The sequence below is a fragment of the Ips typographus genome, linkage group LG10 (genome assembly GCF_016097725.1).
Source record: "Ips typographus isolate SLU linkage group LG10, UJ_Ityp_2.0, whole genome shotgun sequence".
NCBI lineage: Eukaryota > Metazoa > Arthropoda > Insecta > Coleoptera > Curculionidae > Ips > Ips typographus.
Genome location: NC_138431.1, coordinates 1,622,097 through 1,644,316, shown reverse-complemented (window position 1 = coordinate 1,644,316; position 22,220 = coordinate 1,622,097). Strand labels below are relative to the sequence as shown.

The window sequence follows — 22,220 nt, the reverse complement described above, 5'->3', positions numbered from 1 at the left end:
GTCAATTTTGGTTATATTTGATACTACTTCTACATTTTCAAAGAACCTACGAGCTGTGTTACCATCATTGGAGGTACAAATAAATGGAACGATATTATTAATTTGACGGTCCACAAACTCTTTTTCTAGTTTAATTAGCTCTGCTGTTTCGTGAATGAACTGTAATTTTAAAGGACGACAAAAACGAGGCGATGATGTTCTTACATTTTGCCAAATTATTTGATTATTTTTATTGGTTTCTGTACGATATATAAGCCTTATGGGTACTAATGATGTCAATACTATACTAGAGTCAGAACTACCAGTTTTGTCAAATTTTTGTTTGTACTCCGATTGACCTGAAGAACCGTCTAGGCCCCATTTACATATTAAAACTATCAATAACTTCTTCTTGTAACTAAAGCAATCTTTTGCAAGTATGATTCAGCATTGACTGCATTGGAACTTCGGCTACAGTATCCGAAGAGACAATTATTGAGTTAGGGTAACATCGCTTCTTTGCTTTAAGGATTTCATCATAGGAAGGATAAATATGACAGTTTTTTTCTTTGACTTGACGCCTGATTAAATTGTATTGACTCTTGCTTAACTTTGCTTCTATTAGAAGAGAAAGTGCCTCATCAGCACTCAATTTAGTATAAGTTGTTGTTTGATTTTTTAAGGCGTTGAAATACTCGTCAGTTTTTGATGGTGTATTGGTAATGTCTTTGAGTATTTTTGCAGCTTGATTGTTTCCTTCGGCACGAAAATTCATTTGCGTTGCATAGGCGAGTTCTACTGCACTAGATGTATTTCGCAAATTACTAGTTTTCATTCTTTTGGAACGATCACTGCTATCTTCAAAAGATACTTTAGGTCGACCTTGTTACGTACGAAATAGAGTTTTCGTCCGTTAACTCGTTTGATTTGTGTTTTTAATGTCCGTGGGCCTAGTTACACTAGTAGACCGATTCCGATCGCTTAAATCCTCCAATTGCACTTTGTGCACATTTTGTTGTAAATGTGGGTGCGTGACCTGATAAGTTATCAGGTGCCGTAGTCACGTGATTGGTTTCGATTTTTGTCAGGGAAGCGTCGGTTTGTGGTCGTGTTTCTTTGTGTCAGGTGCCATGTGCCTATTTAATCACCCCACTTTGTGATATCGGTCTCTTTACCACTACAGCACTCGAACTGCCGACATCTGACTTTTTTCTGAGCGGTGTGGCGCGTGTGTGAATTTGAATTTTTAATCCGTAAACATCTGGCCGAATTACAGGTAAATTGGTTTTATTGTTAGTTCTTTTGAATTATTTTGTATCGGCCCAATTTTCCAACACAGTATTGTGTTCGGCCCAACCGGAGATTCAGGGACTTTTCCAACCGGAGATTCAGGGACTTTTCCAACCGGATATTCAGAGATTTTTCCAACCGGATATCCAGAGATTTTTCCAACCGGAGATTCAGGGACTTTTCCAACCGAGATTCAGAGACTTTTCTAGCCGGAGATTCAAAGACCTTTCCGACCGGAATTTCAAGGGTTTTCCCGACCGAATAACATTTCAATCGGGGACTGAATCAGCCTGACTGGGACTGCTTTGTCCAGAGTTTTCCGGACCAACCCACGTGTTGGAAAAGCTGACCACCGGCCACAGAGTCTCAAAAGGTCAGAATCGAACCACCACAATTCCTCACTTGATTCAGTTTTATTTAATTTAATTTAATTTTTATTTTTTTTTAGTTATATTAGTTTGCTCTAAACAACTTCAACACTTGTCATCACCTCTGGTCACCTTTTTGGTTGCCGGAACAAGTGTTGAAGCTGTTTGTTCGTTTTCCCTGGTGTTCTGCTGTTTTCTGCCTTAGGTACCTGTCACCAGTCTCTGGACCCCATTTCCTACCTGGAAATCAGCGGTGGCCACTACTGACTACTGGGAAGAGGATACTGGAGGTTCCAGGACCCAAACGTCGTCTTAAGAACTGGTAAGGGCAGTTAGAGACAGTTTGGCACTGGGAAAACTTTTCCTGTTTTTTTTTTTTAAATTTCAAATTTATCTTGATTTTTCATTTTATTTTAAATTCAACTTCAATTTTGTTTTCTTTTATTTTTCCTTGTTAATTCTTTCGATAATTTGTTTCTCGGCAACTTTTGTAAATTTTTGTAAAGTTGTAAATATTGTAGTTTTGTTTTTTAACTTGTAATATACACGTGTACATATACAACAAATAGTTCGTTTGATTTCCTGCAGTATGTCCAAGTGTGTTCATCTATAGCTAGTTATGAACTCATGCAATTAATCCACGACCTTGAGCTATCTAATTAAAGAATGTTGAAATCTCATTAACGTGAGGTTTCATCATAACAAATTGGCGCCCAACGTGGGGCACGAACCCACGACCCTGAGATTAAGAGTCTCATGCTCTACCGACTGAGCTAGCCGGGCCGCACCCTACAGAATACTCTAATATTCTCTTTCAAATCCTGGATCACATTATGCCAGATTCGTCTTTCAGACTCGAACCAGATGAGTTCTTGCTTCAAACCAATAATCTGATCTTCTAAGGCTTTGTTTTTCTTTATAGACTCACTCAGTTGGTCATTCAAACTGTGTATTTTTTCACAGGACTCTTTGGCGTCTTTCAACAGTTTTTCATTTTCAGTTTGCAATTGTTGTTTCCAATGCAAAGCATCAGTTTCAGCACCTAATTTTTCGTAAAGCTGTTGGTTTTGTTGAGTCAAACCTTTCACTTGAGCTCTCAATTCTTCAATCATATTAATTAATTAACATGCAACGCTCTAAATTGCCCAAGTTTAGAGTTTTATTATCCGAAGCTCAGGCAGCTCGAGCTTCCACAAGTCAAAATGCAATTATGAGCGCCCCTTTAAGACGTTCGCGCTCTGTCTCGGATTTAACGACTGTCACAGATCAGCAGCCATTAAACAATTTACCTAAGGTCAAACTTAATGTGAGTGCTAGGGCTGCACCCATCAAAACAGCCCCAGCCATCCCAACAGCCACCCTTAAAACCACCAAGCCACCAGTGGGTACAAAACGACCTTTGGGTAGTCAATCTGAAGATGGAGCATCAAAACCCAAGGTGTTTAAAAATATCCCTGATTGGGACTATAAGGCTAGATTTACTCAGTTGAATGAAAAGTACCAAATTAGCCAAAATGCACTGAAAACTATGAAACAAGATGTTTTAGAAATTGAAGAATTGAGAGCTCAAGTGAAAGGTTTGACTCAACAAAACCAACAGCTTTACGAAAAATTAGGTGCTGAAACTGATGCTTTGCATTGGAAACAACAATTGCAAACTGAAAATAAAAAACTGTTGAAAGACGCCAAAGAGTCCTGTGAAAAAATACACAGTTTGAATGACCAACTGAGTGAGTCTATAAAGAAAAACAAAGCCTTAGAAGATCAGATTATTGGTTTGAAGCAAGAACTCATCTGGTTCGAGTCTGAAAGACGAATCTGGCATAATGTGATCCAGGATTTGAAAGGGAATATTAGAGTATTCTGTAGGGTGCGGCCCGGCTAGCTCAGTGGGTAGAGCATGAGACTCTTAATCTCAGGGTCGTGGGTTCGTGCCCCACGTTGGGCGCCAATTTGTTATGATGAAACCTCACGTTAATGAGATTTCAACATTCTTTAATTAGATAGCTCAAGGTCGTGGATTAATTGCATGAGTTCATAACTAGCTATAGATGAACACACTTGGACATACTGCAGGAAATCAAACGAACTATTTGTTGTATATGTACACGTGTATATTACAAGTTAAAAAACAAAACTACAATATTTACAACTTTACAAAAATTTACAAAATTTACAAAAGTTGCCGAGAAACAAATTATCGAAAGAATTAACAAGGAAAAATAAAAGAAAACAAAATTGAAGTTGAATTTAAAATAAAATGAAAAATCAAGATAAATTTGAAATTTAAAAAAAAAAAACAGGAAAAGTTTTCCCAGTGCCAAACTGTCTCTAACTGCCCTTACCAGTTCTTAAGACGACGTTTAGGTCCTGGAACCTCCAGTATCCTCTTCCCAGTAGTCAGTAGTGGCCACCGCTAATTTCCAGGTAGGAAATGGGGTCCAGAGACTGGTGACAGGTACCTAAGGCAGAAAACAGCAGAACGCCAGGGAAAACGAACAAACAGCTTCAACACTTGTTCCGGCAACCAAAAAGGTGACCAGAGGTGATGACAAGTGTTGAAGTTGTTTAGAGCAAACTAATATAACTAAAAAAAAATAAAAATTAAATTAAATTAAATAAAACTGGAGCCGGTGGTCGGCTTTTCCAACACGTGGGTTGGTCCGGAAAACTCTGGACAAAGCAGTCCCAGTCAGGCTGATTCAGTCCCCGATTGAAATGTTATTCGGTCGGGAAAACCCTTGAAATTCCGGTCGGAAAGGTCTTTGAATCTCCGGCTAGAAAAGTCTCTGAATCTCGGTTGGAAAAGTCCCTGAATCTCCGGTTGGAAAAATCTCTGGATATCCGGTTGGAAAAATCTCTGAATATCCGGTTGGAAAAGTCCCTGAATCTCCGGTTGGAAAAGTCCCTGAATCTCCGGTTGGCCGAACACAATACTGTGTTGGAAAATTGGGCCGATACAAAATAATTCAAAAGAACTAACAATAAAACCAATTTACCTGTAATTCGGCCAGATGTTTACGGATTAAAAATTCAAATTCACACACGCGCCACACCGCTCAGAAAAAAGTCAGATGTCGGCAGTTCGAGTGCTGTAGTGGTAAAGAGACCGATATCACAAAGTGGGGTGATTAAATAGGCACATGGCACCTGACACAAAGAAACACGACCACAAACCGACGCCTCCCTGACAAAAATCGAAACCAATCACGTGACTACGGCACCTGATAACTTATCAGGTCACGCACCCACATTTACAACAAAATGTGCACAAAGTGCAATTGGAGGATTTAAGCGATCGGAATCGGTCTACTAGTGTAACTAGGCCCACGGACATTAAAAACACAAATCAAACGAGTTAACGGACGAAAACTCTATTTCGTACGTAACAACCTTTATTGCTTGATTTTCGTTTGACTTGATTGCTTCTTTTGAAAAATTTAATTTGCAAACTCAACAATTTTGCATGTGTTTGTATGAATCTGTCTTTAGATCGACACGAAACCAACCATTTTTTTACAAAATCTGATTTAAATCTTGATAAATTTCTTTTTTCGTTCTTGCTGAGTTGCTCATTTTTCGTCAGTTCTAAAATTTTATTTTCTAAAGTAGTGAATCTACTATTAATACTTTTATCGGAAAAACTCTGAACCATGTCAAAAAGGTCCTGGTAACTAATAATAAAAAAGTTTTCGTCCACATCTGTAAGCAGAACAAAATATAGGTAAGTATAGCATTTTGAACTTTTGAAACGTCAGTAAAAAATTAACCCCGTATTTTAGACTTATGTGCAAATATGAGCAAGGTTTCTGTTTAGCATTAGTTTATTAAGTAAGTTTCTTCAACAAAACACTAAACAAACCCGTGGGATATTGGGCGGAACATAAAAAAAAACATGCAAAATTTTGTCTCTTAATAGTGACGTAAAAACGCATTTCCATTTTGAGTATATTAATATTTAAAAGTATCAAAATGATCAAACATTTTTATGTGAAAAACTTACTACTTACCCCTACAATTAGGATCCATTTTAAAACAAAAATGAAACTTGTCTTCTACTAAGTTATAACAACAAAACCTTTGTAACGCATCCAAAAAAACTTACTAGAAAAAAATAATGTATTTGAGTTTGACGAATCACTGTCAAACAATAATAAAAGAATGTGACATTCTATCATAGCCAACTTGTTCTTTGAAAACATTGTTTGACATTTGAATGACTTTTAGCCAAATATACCAGGTGTCCAAGAGCACCCTGGACATAGGAGATTAACATGGGAAAATGGTTTTGATTTTTTTGCGCCTGTACGGTTCATTTAATGGAAAAACGCTTTAGATAAAAATTGTAGAGCACATTTTCGGCTATCTACTTGTAATTTTTTCAATACCGTAGATTGACCATTAAGACGAAAAACGGATCTAAAATTCGGAAATTTTAAATCTCCCGCCAAGCGGTCGTTAAGGAAAGTTTATATCCGGTCGTGCTACCAACCTTTCAAAATCATAACAAATCGTTGTCAGTCATTCTGTAATCAAAACATTCAAAACAAGTTTATTTAGTAATAATTTTGAGTTACTACCTACATACCGCGAAGAAAATACAAATAAATCATGATAAAAACACTTTATCAGGAGCTACAGTCCAAAAATCTGGTAAGTTGCGGTCATAACCTCATTCAATGTCTCTACTAAACTTATTTACTTTGTAGCAAAATTCTTTAAGAAAACACTGGTTTTGCTTGCAAATATTTAATGAGGATGACCGAATCACCTATCTCAAGCCTCTTCATAACACTACCAAACGATTTAAAGTGATAAAAACAATGGACTAGGAAGGCCTGCAGATGTTTGAAGATAAGTTGCTTTACTATACAGGGATCACAAAAGAGGGTAAATACTTCCCTCAAAAGTGGTGCAATTTAGTGACCTATGTAACTGATAGTTTTATTGTATCCTTCTGTTTTGTAGTGTTATCAACACACCATAGTGTTTAAGTGGTTTTACATTGTATGATGTTAATAAAAAGGCATTTTTTATAACTGATTGTCAATGTTTTTTCCCATCTCTACAGGGTAAGGTAAGTACTGATATTTAATTAGCTCCATTAGTTAACTTGAACATCATTCACCTACAAGGTTACTTGTAAAATGTCTACTAACCAAAAATAGTTTATTTGCAAGTAATGTGTAACTCGAGTTCACATTTGATTAGTAAAAGTAGTACGTCCTGTGAAATGGTGTATTGAATTAGAAGCAAATTGTTTCTCTTTAGAAACTTTCAATCACTACATTTCACCTACCTTTGCTAATTTGGAACTCCACTATTATCCAAACAAACATTAGGTTAGTAAGACAAAGTTGTTTTTAGCATAGCTTGTATGGTGACAGGTTCACCCACTCACACTCAATCTGTGGAACAATCACTGTTTATGTGGTAAGACCAGTTTTCTTTGCCACCTATTGTACCTAAGCTTTTCACTTGAAGAAAATGTATACTGTACCTTGAACTGTGAATAAATAAATAATACAAACGTTCAGTGTACAAAGTTTTATTTGGAACAATTGAGTGTGTGGAAAAAAGAACACAATTATAATGTTAATACCTAAACCTAGTATAGAACAGCTCATGTAGATAGCTCAATTGAAAAGTTGGTTTTTCGACAATACCTACCCATATACAAAAAGTTTTGTCACCTGACTGATAATTTGACTGTGTAAGTCCATATTCTCTTCTTGGAAGGGGTTTCTCAGAGGTTTTATAGCCAGTTTAAGATTATTCACATGTCACAGGCACATCAAATTTTGAGATTTAAGTCAGATATCAACACTGAATCATTTTAAGTTTTAGTTGCAACACTGGTGGAGACCCTCGCTGATGATAGTCCATGAAGTTAAGCACATTGAAACTAAATCACACCACTTTTGAAGGAAGTATTTGGCCCCTTTGTTGTTGTCCCTGTACAGTAGGAAACTTATCTTCAAAGATCTTCATTGTCCACTGTTTTCATCACTTTAAATCGTTTGGTAGTGTTATGAAGAGGCTTGAGATAGGTGATTCGGTCATCCTCATTAAATATTTGCAAGCAAAACCAGTGTGTTCTTAATGAATTTTGCTACAAAGTAAATAAGTTTAGTAGAGACATTGAATGAGGTTATGAATGCAACTTACCAGATTTTTGGGCTGTGGCTACTGATAAAGTGTTTTTATCACGATTTATTTGTATTTTCTTCGCAGTTTGTGGGTAGTAACTCAAAATTATTACTAAATAAACTTGTTTTGAATGTTTTGATTACAGAATGACTGACAACGATTTGTTACGATTTTGAAAGGTTGGTAGCACGACCGGATATAAACTTTCCTTAACGACCGCTTGGCGGGAGATTTAAAATTTCCGAATTTTAGATCCGTTTCTCGTCTTAATGATCAAATCTACGGTATTGAAAAAATTACAAGTTGATAGCCGAAAATGTGCACTACAACTTTTATCTAAAGCGTTTTTCCATTAAATGAACCGTACAGGCGCAAAAAAATCAAAACCGTTTTCCCATGTTAATCTCCTATGTCCAGGGTGCTCTTGGACACCTGGTATAAAACTCCAAGTATTTCTTTTATGCCAATGAAATTAAAAAAACTACCAGTGTGCGGCGGTACGGTACGGTTATGTCAAACTGGCTACTCGACGCCGGAATTTGTTCCAGAGACCCAAAGAGGCCCAATTACGTGACCAGCGGTGTTCCCGTCACTCGACCTAACCTCTAGGTGCCGCCCCGATTCCCCGGGGTTCAACAAATACACCCTCCGTTGCATACTGTTTCCCCAGAATCATGCAACAGAGATTTCAAGTCTCGTGACGTTGCCAGTCACACAGCCGCTAATCCCTCCAGTATCCCAAACCCGTTCACTACTCCGTTTCCCCGGAGCCAAGTAAACGAGCTACAGGATTCACCGTTCCTGCCTGCTACACCGTTTCCTCGGTGTCAAACAAACAGGAACAGGACCAGAAGGATTACCTAACTGTTTTCAAAATAACGTAACTGTAGCCGGCGCCGTCATACCAGAAACACCCTCAAACGGAAAACCACGGAAAGATATTGTAAATGCCCCAAACGGAAATCCCCGGAAAAATACTGAAAATGCCCCAATTTACAGTTTGTTAAAATAACTACAGTTAACGGTACGGGTTTAAAACAGCAAACAGAACAAATACCGGACTGTCGGTATGTGCCTATTTTTTACTTACAGATACGCGGAGAAAGAGTTATCAATCGGTACGGAACGGCTAGGCTGGCTGGTTTCGATCTTTTGATGATCGAAGAATCCCCGTTTTCCGGTGCGGGACCTTCTTTTATACACAAAACCAACGGTGGGGGATGTTAGTGGTGGTACCCACTCCCAGCGCCCACCGAACCATTTCGAACGGCTCCGGACGGCCCCGACAAAATCGACGCCACGACGGCCGCGGTCTAGCACCAAGCAGTGAACGTCACGCGCATTTAATCAAATTCAATAAAAAAATAGTAACTTCGTTACAAGATGAATAACAGCGTTTTCGTGCACCTTTTTTGAGTTTTGTTTTTTATAAGCTATGTGTAAATTCCTGTAATGGAATTCAGGAAGAATGCTCAGGATACTTGGTAGTTTATAGTAGTTTAGGTTGGAAGGTTGAGTAAGAACCGCTGTTGGATTAATACTGATTTTTATTTAACAATTAACAACTATTTATACACATTTACAAACGTTATAAACAAATGAAAATAATAAGTGCTGACCAATATTGTTCTGTGCTCCACATTCAAAGGTTTGGTGATTTTCCTGCTGACGCTGCGTTTGGTACCTGGTTGCCCGGTGACCTGCTGGCGGTGCATTAGCCGCAATAACCTAGTTAATTACCTTTGTGTTGTTTATGAAATATATAAACTGATAAAATTTTTATGACTAAATGTGAATTTAGACATTCTGGGCAGTCTATTGCCATGCCATCAATGTTCAGCGCCGTCATGGGGAAATACTGGTTCGAGGACAATCGCTTCTGTGGGTGGCTGGGCAGCTCTGATTGTATTTAATAGAATATCTGCTGCATCTCTGTCTCTTCTCGTATTGGAGCTGTTACTTTGTCGTCGTTTGTAGAACCCGAATAGTACCATAAGTGTGATAACAAGTATAGTTATCACTGTACCACTAAGGCTTGTGATTAGAAAGTGCTTTTTGACTGTCTCCCAATGCGTGGTTTCAAGTTGTCGTTTGATACTCATTTCTTCACTCCTGACTTCATTAAGCTTGTTGGATGCGTCAATTACAGGTTCGTCAATTAGCGTGGTTTCTCTTCCGTGCATAACTGGGAATAATGATATATTTTGTAGTATAGGTTTGGAGAATGCCTGTAAGACAGTGACACTGTCTGACCTCTTAGGCGTTAGGATGTTCTTCTTCGTTTGAATGAGGCAAGTTGGAGTTGTTTCTATAATAGCAGTCTGATTTAGAGACACATCGTTTCGGATTCCATCGCAAATAATGACAATTTTAGTTTTTTCAGGCGTAATTGCTAACCATGAGTTTGGAGTGTGTAACTGTTTCCATATTATTGATGATATGGAATGCTGTGTGATTTTGCATGAGGTATTTTCTTCGCGCTGGTATACTTGGTCTATTACGCAATTTGGACTAGTCTCTATGCCTCTTGTTGTAGTTGGTGAACATACGAAGACATTTTCCGCAATGTTCAGACTGTTGTTCAACTCATATTCAGAAATTTGGAAGTACAACTGTGAATCATAGTCGATTGCTAGTAATTCGTTTGGAATATCCAGTATCCAATAGCACTTATTTTCTGTCTTCAGTGGAATTGGAGTCGATCTGATTAGCATAAATTCGTTGTGGTTTATCATCACAAAATATCCATAGACGTGGATAAGTTCTTCACTGTGTTCCACTCTGGTCTGGAGCACAGGATAGGATATTATTTCGATGTTGGAAGGAATCTTTCTGGACGCAGCTGCTATAATCTCTTCAATGTGGGTCGGAGATATTAAGTCATATATGTGATCTTTGTGGTAGTGAACATCTAACAATCGTTTATAATAGTCCAAAAGTTCATCTATGTAATTGGAAACCACTTGATATGAACTAAGAATGTGAATTGTCAGTTTATTTGTATCCACCATTCGATACCATTCTTCCATTTCATTTATTGAAGCAATGCCTTCATTGATTTTCTTCCGGAATCTTTCGAGTTGATTGTTGATTCTGGATTCGGTATCATTAAAAGTAGATAAAGCATGTAGCATAAATTTGGTTTGGTGGTTAGATGCCTTGATTAGCTCCTTTAGGTTTTTATCTAATTCGTCTAAAAATAAAAAATGAAATAATTAAATTAATATATTAATAAATTAAATTATTAACTATTTAAATTACTAGACACGTAGTGTCTGAGTTCAGTTCCATATTATTAAGCTCATTTTGTAACTTGGCCGAAATAAAATTGTGTTTTTTAAAAACCATTATTTTGTTTGCCACTAAAGCATTTTTAGGAGCATATAAAAATGTTATTACACGCCAGCTGGCAAAGACATTTTTCGGACAATTTTGCCCCAATTACCTGTCAAAACGCTAATTTAAAACCCTGTCTAGTCTAGTTTACAGCTCTAGGGAAGTCACGTTGCTTGAAATACTTTTCAAAGGGTCGTAAAAACCAAACAAAAAGAAAACATTAAGTCAAAGGAGTCAAAGCCGCCGAAACGTTCAATCCATGGCCGTCTTGATTGAATTTCGCCTCTAGCTTTCACCTTGAACCTTACGTTTTGTTTTTTTTTGTTTTGTTTGTTGTATTAGCCATCATCAGAGCGCGTCATTTGTTTTGTTTAGTTTTTTTTGGTTTGGGTGTGTGTGTTTACACCGCGATTTTTAGGCCGTAACTCACTGAAATTAAGAGAAAAAAAAGCACGATTAAAACAGACCACTCGCCCACCAGGGGAGTTTTTGCAAACACTTTCTTAATACGACCTTGTCTGTCAAATTATTTGTCGATCTGTCTCTGTCACCTTGACAGTAACCAATTAAGTTTGTACATTTTTACTTTAAGTTAGGTTATTCAGAAGAATGATGGTAGGGTTTTTTTAATTAATTTCCTTAAGGGTGAAATTTGCTTAAAATGTTTTCCTTTTCTAATGGATTTTTAAGTTCATTCACAAATAATTTTTTATTTTTGTACTAGGTTTGATTGTAATTTAGAAACCCTTTCACCCCCCTTCTGAAAGAAGGTTAGGGAGAGTGTGAGGAGCTCTGTAAATTTCTTGGACATTTTTTTTTATTTATTAATTTCTTTAACGGTGAAATTTGCTTCAAAAGTAAAACCTTCTCACCTCTCAATAAAAAACTTCCTACGAGCATAAGTCATAAAACTTGATCTAACCAAGGTATCAACGTATGGTATTTTATCATTTAATAGCAGACTTAAAATACGGGATGTACGGATAAATATTAAATTATGCGTTTGAAATTAACTATTTGACATTAGCAACGTCTGACGCCGTTTCAGTGAACGCAAAAAATGCCACAGGTTTGTTAATTTAAACAATTTTCTATTTTCAATAATAAAAAAGTTGGCATTGGTGCGCACTTAATTTAGAACACCCTGTATACAGGGTGTTCTAAATTAAATTAATTGTTAATTATTAAGGGTTTAATATACAAATTTTAACCACGTATTCTACGTCCAAAAATAATCCCAGTTTGTTCTATAAACTATATCCCGGAAATGCGTCTTTTAGGAACTACAGGGTGTTGAAGTTTTATAAAAAAAAACTCAAAGTTAATTTTTTTTTCAAAACTCTTATACATATTTTAATAAAACTTTGTGGTTTTCATAAACAAAAAAAGCCGATTATTCGCCAATTAAAAAATTGTTTTATCTTCACCAGTGGCGCGGCGCGTGTATTAATAAGTCACCTGATAATTTTTAAGAAAAAAAAGTACGGCACTGCTTGTTATAAAAATATCATTGATTTTTCCATTTTCCGTTGAATGTTTAATTTTGAAGGAAAAAGGTTTCTTAATATTTTTTTTTCCGACCCACCGATTTCGAGTAATCGAAATTCGAACTTATCGAGGCAATAAACTAATTGTAAGCAACAAAGAACTAAACATTTGATAAAAAATTATAATAATTGATCAAAATGGTGTCCTTTGACTTCAATGCATTTTCTGCAACGTTGGACTAAAGAATTAACTGCTCGTAAAATTGGCAACCTTTTTTTTTTTGTTAAAAAACTTCAACACCCTCTCTTTCCCAAAAGTCGCATTTTCTGGATATAGTTTATAGAGCAAACTGGAATTATTTTGGGACGTAGAATACGTGGTTAAAATTCGTGTAATAAAACCTGAATCACCCTGTATATAACTCACGCATTTCCAAAACCACACCTCACCACCTCCACCAACCCCCCACCAAGAGTGGGCCAATGCACAAGTTTCAGTTTCAGTCAGTCAACGGTCGGAGTCGGACGCTACCTTATTTTCGGGTGACTGTATTTTTTTTGTTTTTTCTCTTTGGAAAAATTAATATGGATTGCACTCAGAGTAAATATTTGAACGCTCGGTATAATCCGTACAACAGACCGGTGTACAGTGTGAACTATCCACCACAACCCACACCCTCACCCAGTCCCAAACAGTCCGAGAAGTGTGGTTTGGTGTACAAGAGTGCTTCCCTCCTCATCGAGCAAAACAATTTGGGTGACCCCCAGTATTATTATGAAACACCCATGAATGAGGAGGAGGTGAGTCAGAGTGAGATACTGGATTTGGATAGTCAGAAAATGGTCAGTCAAACGTGGGAGAAGGAAAAGGAGGGACATACCGTGCAGGGGATGATTAGTTTGGGGAATAATCAACCAACAGGTTACCAAGGGGAGTTTGTGGTTGATGGTGGTTCTAGCGAGGGTGTTTCAGAGTGTTTTAGTGGTTATGAGGCTCCGGCACCGCCACCACTAGCTCCTGCTCCCACCAAGAGTACCAACTGGAAGAGTAACGAAGCACACAGACCGAAAACCTACAATTGCACCGCGTGCAACAAGTGGTTCACCAGTTCCGGACATTTAAAGAGACACTACAACACCACGTTGCACAAGAAAGCGGTTAAATCTAGTGGGCTGCCTGATCCAGCTATCATGCCCATCAGCGCCCATCACCATCCAGCTAGGAATTCCTCGGCTAGTAAGGATAATAGTCAGGAGGATTCGAGGAGCAGCGACAGCGTGGTGGATGTGGTGCCTATCTTGGCGGAGCAGTACCCAAACGAGTTGGCCTCCCACGTTACGCAGGATACGTTAACCCCCAGCAGTACTACGGGTGATTTGGATGTGAGCCAGCCTTTGCCCAGTTTTGCGCAGGTTCTGGCGGAACTACATGGGTATGCGAACGTGGCTGGTATGGGACAGTACTACTGTCCTCTTCAGGAATACCCTCATCCTGTAATAATGGAGAATTACACCACCAATTTGACAACTGAATTTGGAGGACTAACCACCTTAGGAATTAATGAGGTGGAGTTGTTGTTGACCAATTTGGAGGAGGAACAAAAGGAGAATTCTCCCCCTCGTGCTTCGGAGGAGCGGAAAATCAAATGTTACGACTGTGATAAGGTGTTCAATCGTCCCTGTTATCTCACTCAACACAACAACACCTTCCATAGTGGTGATAAACCGTTCAAGTGTTCCCGGTGCGGTAAACGGTTTCCTGATGATGAAACCTACAAACGACATACGAAGAAACACGCGGGCGATAAACCGCACAAGTGCGATATGTGCCCAAAAACGTTTAATTACAAAGCGGATTTGAGAAGGCACTTGTGCTGTCACACGGGCAGGAAACCGTACACGTGCGAGATATGCGGCAAGGGCTTTATCAGGAAGGATCACATGATCAAGCACGTGGACACGCATACTAGGAAGAGGGAGAAAATGGCCGCCATCCGTAGCTAAAGCGCCCGCGCGCACTGTTGTTTCTTGAGCCACTCGATATATATAAATTTTTGGTTCACTCTGTATATTTAATTTTTTTTTTACCTTTAAAAATTGTTTTTGACAGTTTTTCTGGCCACTAACCTAACCTAATAGTTTTTTAACACTCTCGTTTAAAATAATTTTTTTAGGACACTGACAAAACCCTATATTTTTAGGACATTTTTTGCAAAAAATTAATTTTTTGGACATTAAACTAAAATTTTCAGACAATCTTTTAGAGTGTTAAAAAATTATATTTTTTACTGTTTTGGCGTGTTTTAGACAGTTTTGCTGTAAATTCTTTAGGACATATCAATTGTTACTGATTTGTTGGACAGTTTCGAAATTTTTTGCTCTCCGGTCGTTATTAATCAAGCGATTTCAATGAAATTTTCACACAACTTAGGCAACACCCCAAAAAAAATGAAATGGTGAAAAAAATCAGACAAAACCCCCCTCTCTTCACCCCCCTCAAGGGGAAAAAATTTGCTCAAAAAACAATTGCTTCGATTAAAATAACTCAAAACAATCAACAGCAACAGCAAGAGAAATTAATATTATATACCAGGTGTCCAAGAGCACCCTGGACATAGGAGATTAACATGGGAAAACGGTTTTGAATTTTTTGCGCCTGTACGGTTGATTTGATTGAAAAATCGTATTAATGAAGGTTGTAGTACCTATCACGGACTAGTTTTCTGTATTTTTTTCAGATCTCTAACTTGAGCCCTTTCGTCGTAAAACACGAACAAAAATGAGAAAATTTAAACTTTTTGCCTGCACTGTATAGGCGGTTGTCGGGCAACGGGTAAACAGGTCATTGTTGCTGGTACGGTTTTTCAATCAAATCAACCGTACAGGCGCAAAAAAATCAAAACCGTTTTCCCATGTTAATCTCCTATGTCCAGGGTGCTCTTGTACACCTGGTATGTATTTATTGGGTCAAAATAATACGATTTAGCACAACTTACCTTAGATGAAAAGTTAACGGAAACAGAAATACAGGAGATCAAAGTTATTTTTTTTTAAATTCACTTTTTCGAATAACTCGCGATCCACTTGGAGTTTTTCGCTAAAATTAGGTATTCCAATGTTTCTGAGGGTGCTAGCTTATAGAGGGCGCCATCTACAATAAATGGTTTGCTTTTAAATCGCTCTAACTTTTTTCTGGTAAAGCGAAGTGACAACTGACATCAGAGTATCTGTTATCCAATATTTTCTGAACAGAAAAGGTATACTTAGTTGGTAGGTCTTAGAGAGATCTTAGAGAATCAACCGTTTCCGAGATGATTTCGACTGCAATCAACCGTTTCCGAGATGATTCCGACTGCAAGTGAGAAATAACTTAAATAAAAATATTCCGAATCGTTGAATTGGTCGGGGATACGAAATATCGTAGAATTACTTTGACCCCCTGTTTATCTATTTTCGTCGACAATTGGTCTGAGGTAAGTTGTGCTAAATCAAATTATTTTGATCCCAGAAAGCCGCTATTAAATTATTTACCATTACTTAAGTTTTTTGAAAGTTATTTGAAAAATACTATTTTAAAAAAATTACTTTGACCCCCTGTATTTCTGTTTCCCTTGACTTTTCGTCTGAGGTAAGTTGTGGTAAATCGGATTATTTTGACCCAATAAATACGCCATTAAATTATTTACCATTGTATATATCTCATATTTATTTCCTAATAATGAAAAGGGCTATCGACCATTTGGTTTTTCTGACCGTGATATAATACAATTATATTGGTATCAGATATTTGTAGAATATGAGTACAAAAAGAAAATACTTAGTTTCACGTTCTACCTATTATTTACAGTACCTATACAAAAATTAACATAAAAATTAGTCCGTTTTTTAGGTAAAATCCAACAGTGTATAAGGTGGAAAGTCGTAGCGATATAATGTAGTTGGTAAAGAGTCCTATTAATGCATGCTTTACCAATTCTTTTACTTTAATGAACGACTTTAATATAGGCACCCAAATATTTTTTTTTTAATTGTATTAAACAAACAGGAATAGAGGCTATATGCCATTGTCTAAACTGCTTGAAAAAGCACTTAGTAACAGAATCACCAAATTTTTTGAAACTCACAAGCTTTTCACTGAATGTCAGTTTGGATTTCGTAATAAATAATCTACGACTATGGGTATCAATATACTTGTTGAATAAGTTAATACCAGTTTCGACGTTGGGGACTGCTTTGCGATCTAACAAAAGCCTTTGACTGCGTCTTATCTAATATTCTTGGTTTACAGTTAACACACAACAGTTCTCTTAAGAGAGAGTCAATTTGATACGTTCTTATTTGACGAGAGCTTATAGAGCGCACTTCGTGTCACATGATCACTCTGTTGCAAAATGGAATAATATCACGTTGACTAGTGTAATTTGACCTAAAGAATCATTTCTGAGATATTGTGTTGAAGGCGCTCGTTGTAAAATAGTATATTCTATATTAAGAGCGGAAAGTACATATATGATGATGTGAAAGTACATGTAAAAGCGACAAAAGTACTTTTTTACGACGACTGCTGTGAGGTGGAGTGGAAGGACAACTCACATCATTTTCGTAGCTCGAACTTATTGTCACCGATAAATCACTTTGACGGAATGTGTTTATTTCAAACAGGTATGTCAAGCGTTGTTATGGAAACGCCGAAAAAGTTGGTAAGTAGATTGTTAGTAGAAAGCGAAAACGCTCTAGAGCAGAAAATGATTCACTTTCTGCTCGCGCGCGGCAAATAACTACTTTCTGCTGTTAAATGGAAGCGTACATGTGGTACTTTCAAAGTCAGTCGTCGAAAAACATAATTTCTGACACAGCACTGTAATCAGAAAACAAGTTGAATTAACATTGTTAAAAATAGAATATGACGCCCATTAGACTAATAAAAGTGACGATGGAAACCAAAAACCAATACGTCGTATCTCAAATATAATTTTGCCATGTTGTAGAGGAAGAAGCAACATTTCATTGAACTTCGAATTGCTCAACTATGTCTAAATTCCGGTCTTCTCAAATAACCGAAATCACCATGGTGAGTCCCGAAAAATGAAAGATGACTCAATACCTTATATAATTTTATTATTTTAACAGTTTCAGCTTCGTGACTAAAAAATATGTACTTCTATTTGGGAGCGCCCATCAAAAGAAGGTCCTGTCATAAAACGACCCAAATCGTAAACTACACTTTTTTTAAATAAAGGTAACAGCTAAACTCAGGTATCAGTTTTGTTAGCTAGCTTTCTGCTTTCAGTTTGGGTGTTATTTCGAAAGTTTGATAATCGCTTTTTGTTTTAGTTACTGTTTTTGTAGTGTTCATTTACGATAAAATACATATATTTGATTTTCTCTTTTTGCAATAATTATTTACTCTTTCACTTTATTAACGGCAGAAATCGTGGTTTCCATTGGCAAGCTTGTGCGAAGCTAGTGTATTTGTATCCTGTTCTATCTTATGTCACTAAATCAATATGCTAAAATAAGAAACGAACATTCAAAACTTCCGGTTATACCTATCTGTATCCATTTCTGAGATATTTACCATTTTATGTAAAATAAAAATAAAATATACACTTGCAGTACCTAATCTAACTAATTAACTAAGCTAACCTGAATTTTAACCCGCTACCGAACTATTAGCATTAGTATTAAAAGTAAACAAATAAAAAAATACTATTTCGTACTAATTATATTATAAATAATTTTTAAACTTCTTCCATTTAAATTTAAACATAAATTAAATCCATTGGAAAACAACGAAGAATTATAAATTATATAATTTCACTCTAAAAATTTTGACTCTCTCTAGCTTCGAATCCGTAGCACTAACCAATCAACTTTTATACGTCAATAGAAAGCTTATTTCATTGGCTATTCATTGACTTACAAAAGTTTATACAAAGTATTGCAAATAACCTAGTTATTGACGATTGTAAGAAAAGATGCACCAAAAAAGACATAAAAAACGAGTCAAATTTGACGCTCCCTAGCGGCCGAACCGTTCAACCTATTAACCCAATAGCTGTTGTACCACATATAGTGACATCTGTACTCAACTATATAAGCTAGAACGTTCAAATGGCGTCCCAAAATCTAGGAACAGCACCATTGATATCGCATCATTCGGTAAACAGCGATATAAAAAAAAATTCTTTCGTTACTAGATTGCTAACTCTTTAAAAAGTCGGCAACATTGCGGAGGTTTGCCCGCGATAAGTTATGTGCAGTCTGCGAGAGAATGGAAAGACTCGCACAACAGTTGATTTCTTTCTGGTTTAAAACCGTAATTCAATTTTAAGATTATTAGTTGTGGATTTGACTTTTCCACCAGTTTAATTAATACAGTCCACTTGGAGAAAGAACATGGTTCTTAAAGCCGAATAGCGATCAGACATAAGACGAAACGCTATTGAAAGATTAGAGACTTTGATTAGAGTGTCGTCAAGCCTCGGCGATAACCTTGAAGGGTGGAATTGAAAACTTGGAGACCTGGATTTCCAGCAGCGGCTGGTAAATTGACTTAGGTTTAGGGGACCACCAGGACGAAATATAATTGTTATTGACACCGATGATTAATTGGCATTATCAGCTGATAATATTAGTCAAGAAAAACCAGGAAGATATCAATTTTAAGATTTATTTTATGAAATAAGTGCGCGTGCTTCACTGATATTGTCAAATCATCATAAAATAGAGTCAATTGATAACGTCTCCCGACCGAAATCACATAATTCCCAGCGACGTGTTACGGGGTTTTCAATAAAATTACCAAACATTATAAACAATTCATAAGTTGGAATTTCGAGACGCATTTTATTCAATAATTGATCAAAACTCATCAATGGATGAATTGCACAAGTTTTATTATTTAAAAGCACACCTTGATGTTAGAGTAGATTAAAACTACAAAAGATAATTATAGTATTGCCGTAAACATGTTAAAAGACAGATACGAAAATAATAGACTAATTATTTTTAATTTTGTCAATGGTTTATTTAAAGCGCCTTTGGTAGTCAAAGAATCACATACTGAATTGCGTAGCTTATTTGATTTATTTAATAAAAATGTTTAAGGTTTAAAAGCATTAAATCAACCCACAGATCAGTGGTCAGTGTTACTTGTTTATTTAATGGTTACAAAACTTGACCACCCAGCTCATAGGGTGGAATCTAAAAAATGTAATACTGATCTACCCACTTTTGAGAACTTGCTCAATTTTGTTAAAGAGAAATGTGAGTTTTTAGAGAAACGTGAAACTGTGAGTACAAAAAGTAATAAATATCAAAATGAAACAATAATAGAAATTTTAATTAAAAGTTCAAAAATCGTACTCATTACTAACAAATTTACTTGTTTTTACTGTAAATCAAGTCATTCAATATTTAAATGCAATTCATTTTTAAAATTTGATCCTAATAAAAGAAAGCACGAAGCGGTAAGGCTGAAACTGTATCTAAACTGTTTGAATCCAAAACATTTGAAAACATTTGAGAACTGTCGAGACCTTGCGCCTTCCAAGAACTGCTGCAGCAAGCGAAATAAACGCAGGCCGAGTGGCTCGAGCAGACGAACGAAGGACCAATTGTTAAATTACGTCATTGTGACGTCAAAGACGCTCTGCTCGCTCCATTAAGCTTGAAAACGAATGCGGCCCTTGTCTCGACTCAAACTACGTTAATAAGTCGGGCTAATAAATATGCGCTGTTTCTGTTTTCATCCTAAATACAGGATTACAGTTTAAGGCGACTATTTTACTAGATCAAGGCTCACAATCAAATTTCATTACTGGGAGCTTTTGTAAAAAAATTGGTATCCATAACTTCCGAACCGTACCGATGTGTGTCCGTGCAGCTTGTTTGTTTTCGCTCGTGGAATTTTTGCTTTTGCTGCGGTAATTGTGATTAACATTTATTGTGTGTATATTCAAATAAATCGTCACATTGAGACTAATGCAACCATATGATTAGTTAATTAAAGAAGTTGTCGGTTGTGCGTGATATAGTGAAAATTCCTGTAGACAATGGAATTCCATTGTCAGTGAAACGATTTTTACTCCGTGGATAGATAAACAAATAAACAAATCAAAGTGCCGAAAGTAAATAATTGTAAATAATGGCGGCGGCAACGCCGGCCATCGATTCTATGGATGAAAGTAATCCAAACTTAGGTTGTTTTAATTGTAAAACCGTTTTTGAAGATCCTAAATCAACCATAAGATGTACAGTATGCGGAAACTATTTCCACGGAAAATGTGAGGATGTAAACTTGCGTGGCTTTCATATGAGAAAAGCTACATGGAGGTGTAAAACATGTGCTGAAAGTTTGGGTGAAGTAACTAGACCAGAGAGGTCTAGAAAGAGAAGTCGAGTAGAGGAAGGGTATATTGATCAAGATACTGTTAGTTTCATAAATACAACTTTGGAGACCTTGGTAAATAACACCAATGTTTTAATGGAAAAAATGGACTTGCTTATCGAAGAAAATCGTTGCCTCAAGATGGAAATAGCATGTCTTAGAGATTTGAACACTCAGGTACCTAGAAATGATGACTTACAATTGACCTACTCGGCTGTCGCAAAAAAATCGAACAACGTACTTATTGTAAAACAAAAAGGAACCCAAAAGGAAATCAAAGAAGTGAAACAAGATATACGGCAGAGAGTTGATCCAACGGATATGGGAGTAGGAGTGACTATGGGACGGGTGACAAAACAAGGAGGTGTTATTATAAATTGTAGTGGTAGTAGGGAAATAGCAAGCGTTCAGACTGAGATTCAAGATAAACTTGGAGGCAGTTACGATGTGGAGAGGCCTAAATCTCTGCAGCACCGTGTCAGGATTGTCGGAATAGATGAATGTGAGTACGATAGGAATGATAGTGATATATTAGTTAAGATAGTTAAACAAAACGAATTAAATATCAATGATAATTGTTCAAAAATGGATATAATTCGTAAAACTAAAATTGTTAGGAAAAAATTTAGTATAATCATAGAACTAGATGAAAATACCTCTAATGTGATAATAAAAAAAGGAAAAATTAGTATAGGTTGGAGTCGATGTCCAATATATGATGAATATGGTATTATTAGATGCTTTAACTGTTGTAAGTATGGTCATTTTAGCAGAGATTGTACTGATAAAAAAGTGTGTCCTAAGTGTAGTGGAGAGCATAGTTTAGGTGATTGTCAGAGTAATTTTGTTAAATGTTCGAACTGTCTTTGGTCAAATAAGAAATATGGTATGGCACTCAAGGTAGATCATACAACATGGGATCATAACCAATGTGAAACATTGAAACGATTTGAAAAAATTCAAAATGATAAATACAATAAATAGCAATTAGATGCGGATAGTTTTAATTCCAGTTTAGTGTATCTCAATTGTCAGGGTTACTTAAACAATAAGGACGGTATAAATTCTCTTATAAACCAGTGGCGACCAAAAATTGTTTTTCTGTCAGAAACTCATGTGTGTGCTGAGGTGACTCTGAGGGAGTTAGATATTGAGGGCTATAGGATTGAAAAATGTACGACGGATAATAGAAGAACGGGTGGAGTTATGGCACTGATA

At 36.6% G+C, this 22,220-nt stretch overlaps 1 protein-coding gene, 3 long non-coding RNA genes and 2 other non-coding genes across 6 annotated transcripts; 2 read left to right on the top strand and 4 right to left on the bottom strand.

Annotated features, from left to right (window-relative positions):
• Positions 1–2,347: 2,347 nt before the first annotated feature.
• Positions 2,348–2,420, bottom strand: TRNAK-CUU (transfer RNA lysine (anticodon CUU)). The gene has a single exon. It is a non-coding gene; the product is annotated as a tRNA-Lys (tRNA).
• Positions 2,421–2,468: 48 nt separating this feature from the next.
• Positions 2,469–2,663, bottom strand: LOC145734834 (uncharacterized). Its single transcript, XR_014179507.1, has 2 exons — positions 2,622–2,663; positions 2,469–2,582 (listed from the first exon to the last, which is right to left on the bottom strand). It is a non-coding gene; the product is annotated as an uncharacterized LOC145734834 (long non-coding RNA).
• Positions 2,664–2,748: 85 nt separating this feature from the next.
• On the top strand, positions 2,749–3,539 carry LOC145734833 (protein claret segregational-like). Its single transcript, XM_081988465.1, has one exon. It carries the CDS (start codon positions 2,764–2,766, stop codon positions 3,520–3,522), a length of 759 nt encoding a protein of 252 aa, XP_081844591.1. The 5' UTR covers positions 2,749–2,763; the 3' UTR covers positions 3,523–3,539.
• TRNAK-CUU (transfer RNA lysine (anticodon CUU)) lies at positions 3,513–3,585 on the top strand. The gene has a single exon. It is a non-coding gene; the product is annotated as a tRNA-Lys (tRNA).
• A 144-nt stretch (positions 3,586–3,729) lies between these two features.
• LOC145734835 (uncharacterized) lies at positions 3,730–5,138 on the bottom strand. Its single transcript, XR_014179508.1, has 2 exons — positions 4,637–5,138; positions 3,730–4,573 (listed from the first exon to the last, which is right to left on the bottom strand). It is a non-coding gene; the product is annotated as an uncharacterized LOC145734835 (long non-coding RNA).
• A 2,031-nt stretch (positions 5,139–7,169) lies between these two features.
• LOC145734627 (uncharacterized) lies at positions 7,170–9,683 on the bottom strand. Its single transcript, XR_014179462.1, has 2 exons — positions 7,806–9,683; positions 7,170–7,749 (listed from the first exon to the last, which is right to left on the bottom strand). It is a non-coding gene; the product is annotated as an uncharacterized LOC145734627 (long non-coding RNA).
• Between the last annotated feature and the right edge of the window lie 12,537 nt (positions 9,684–22,220).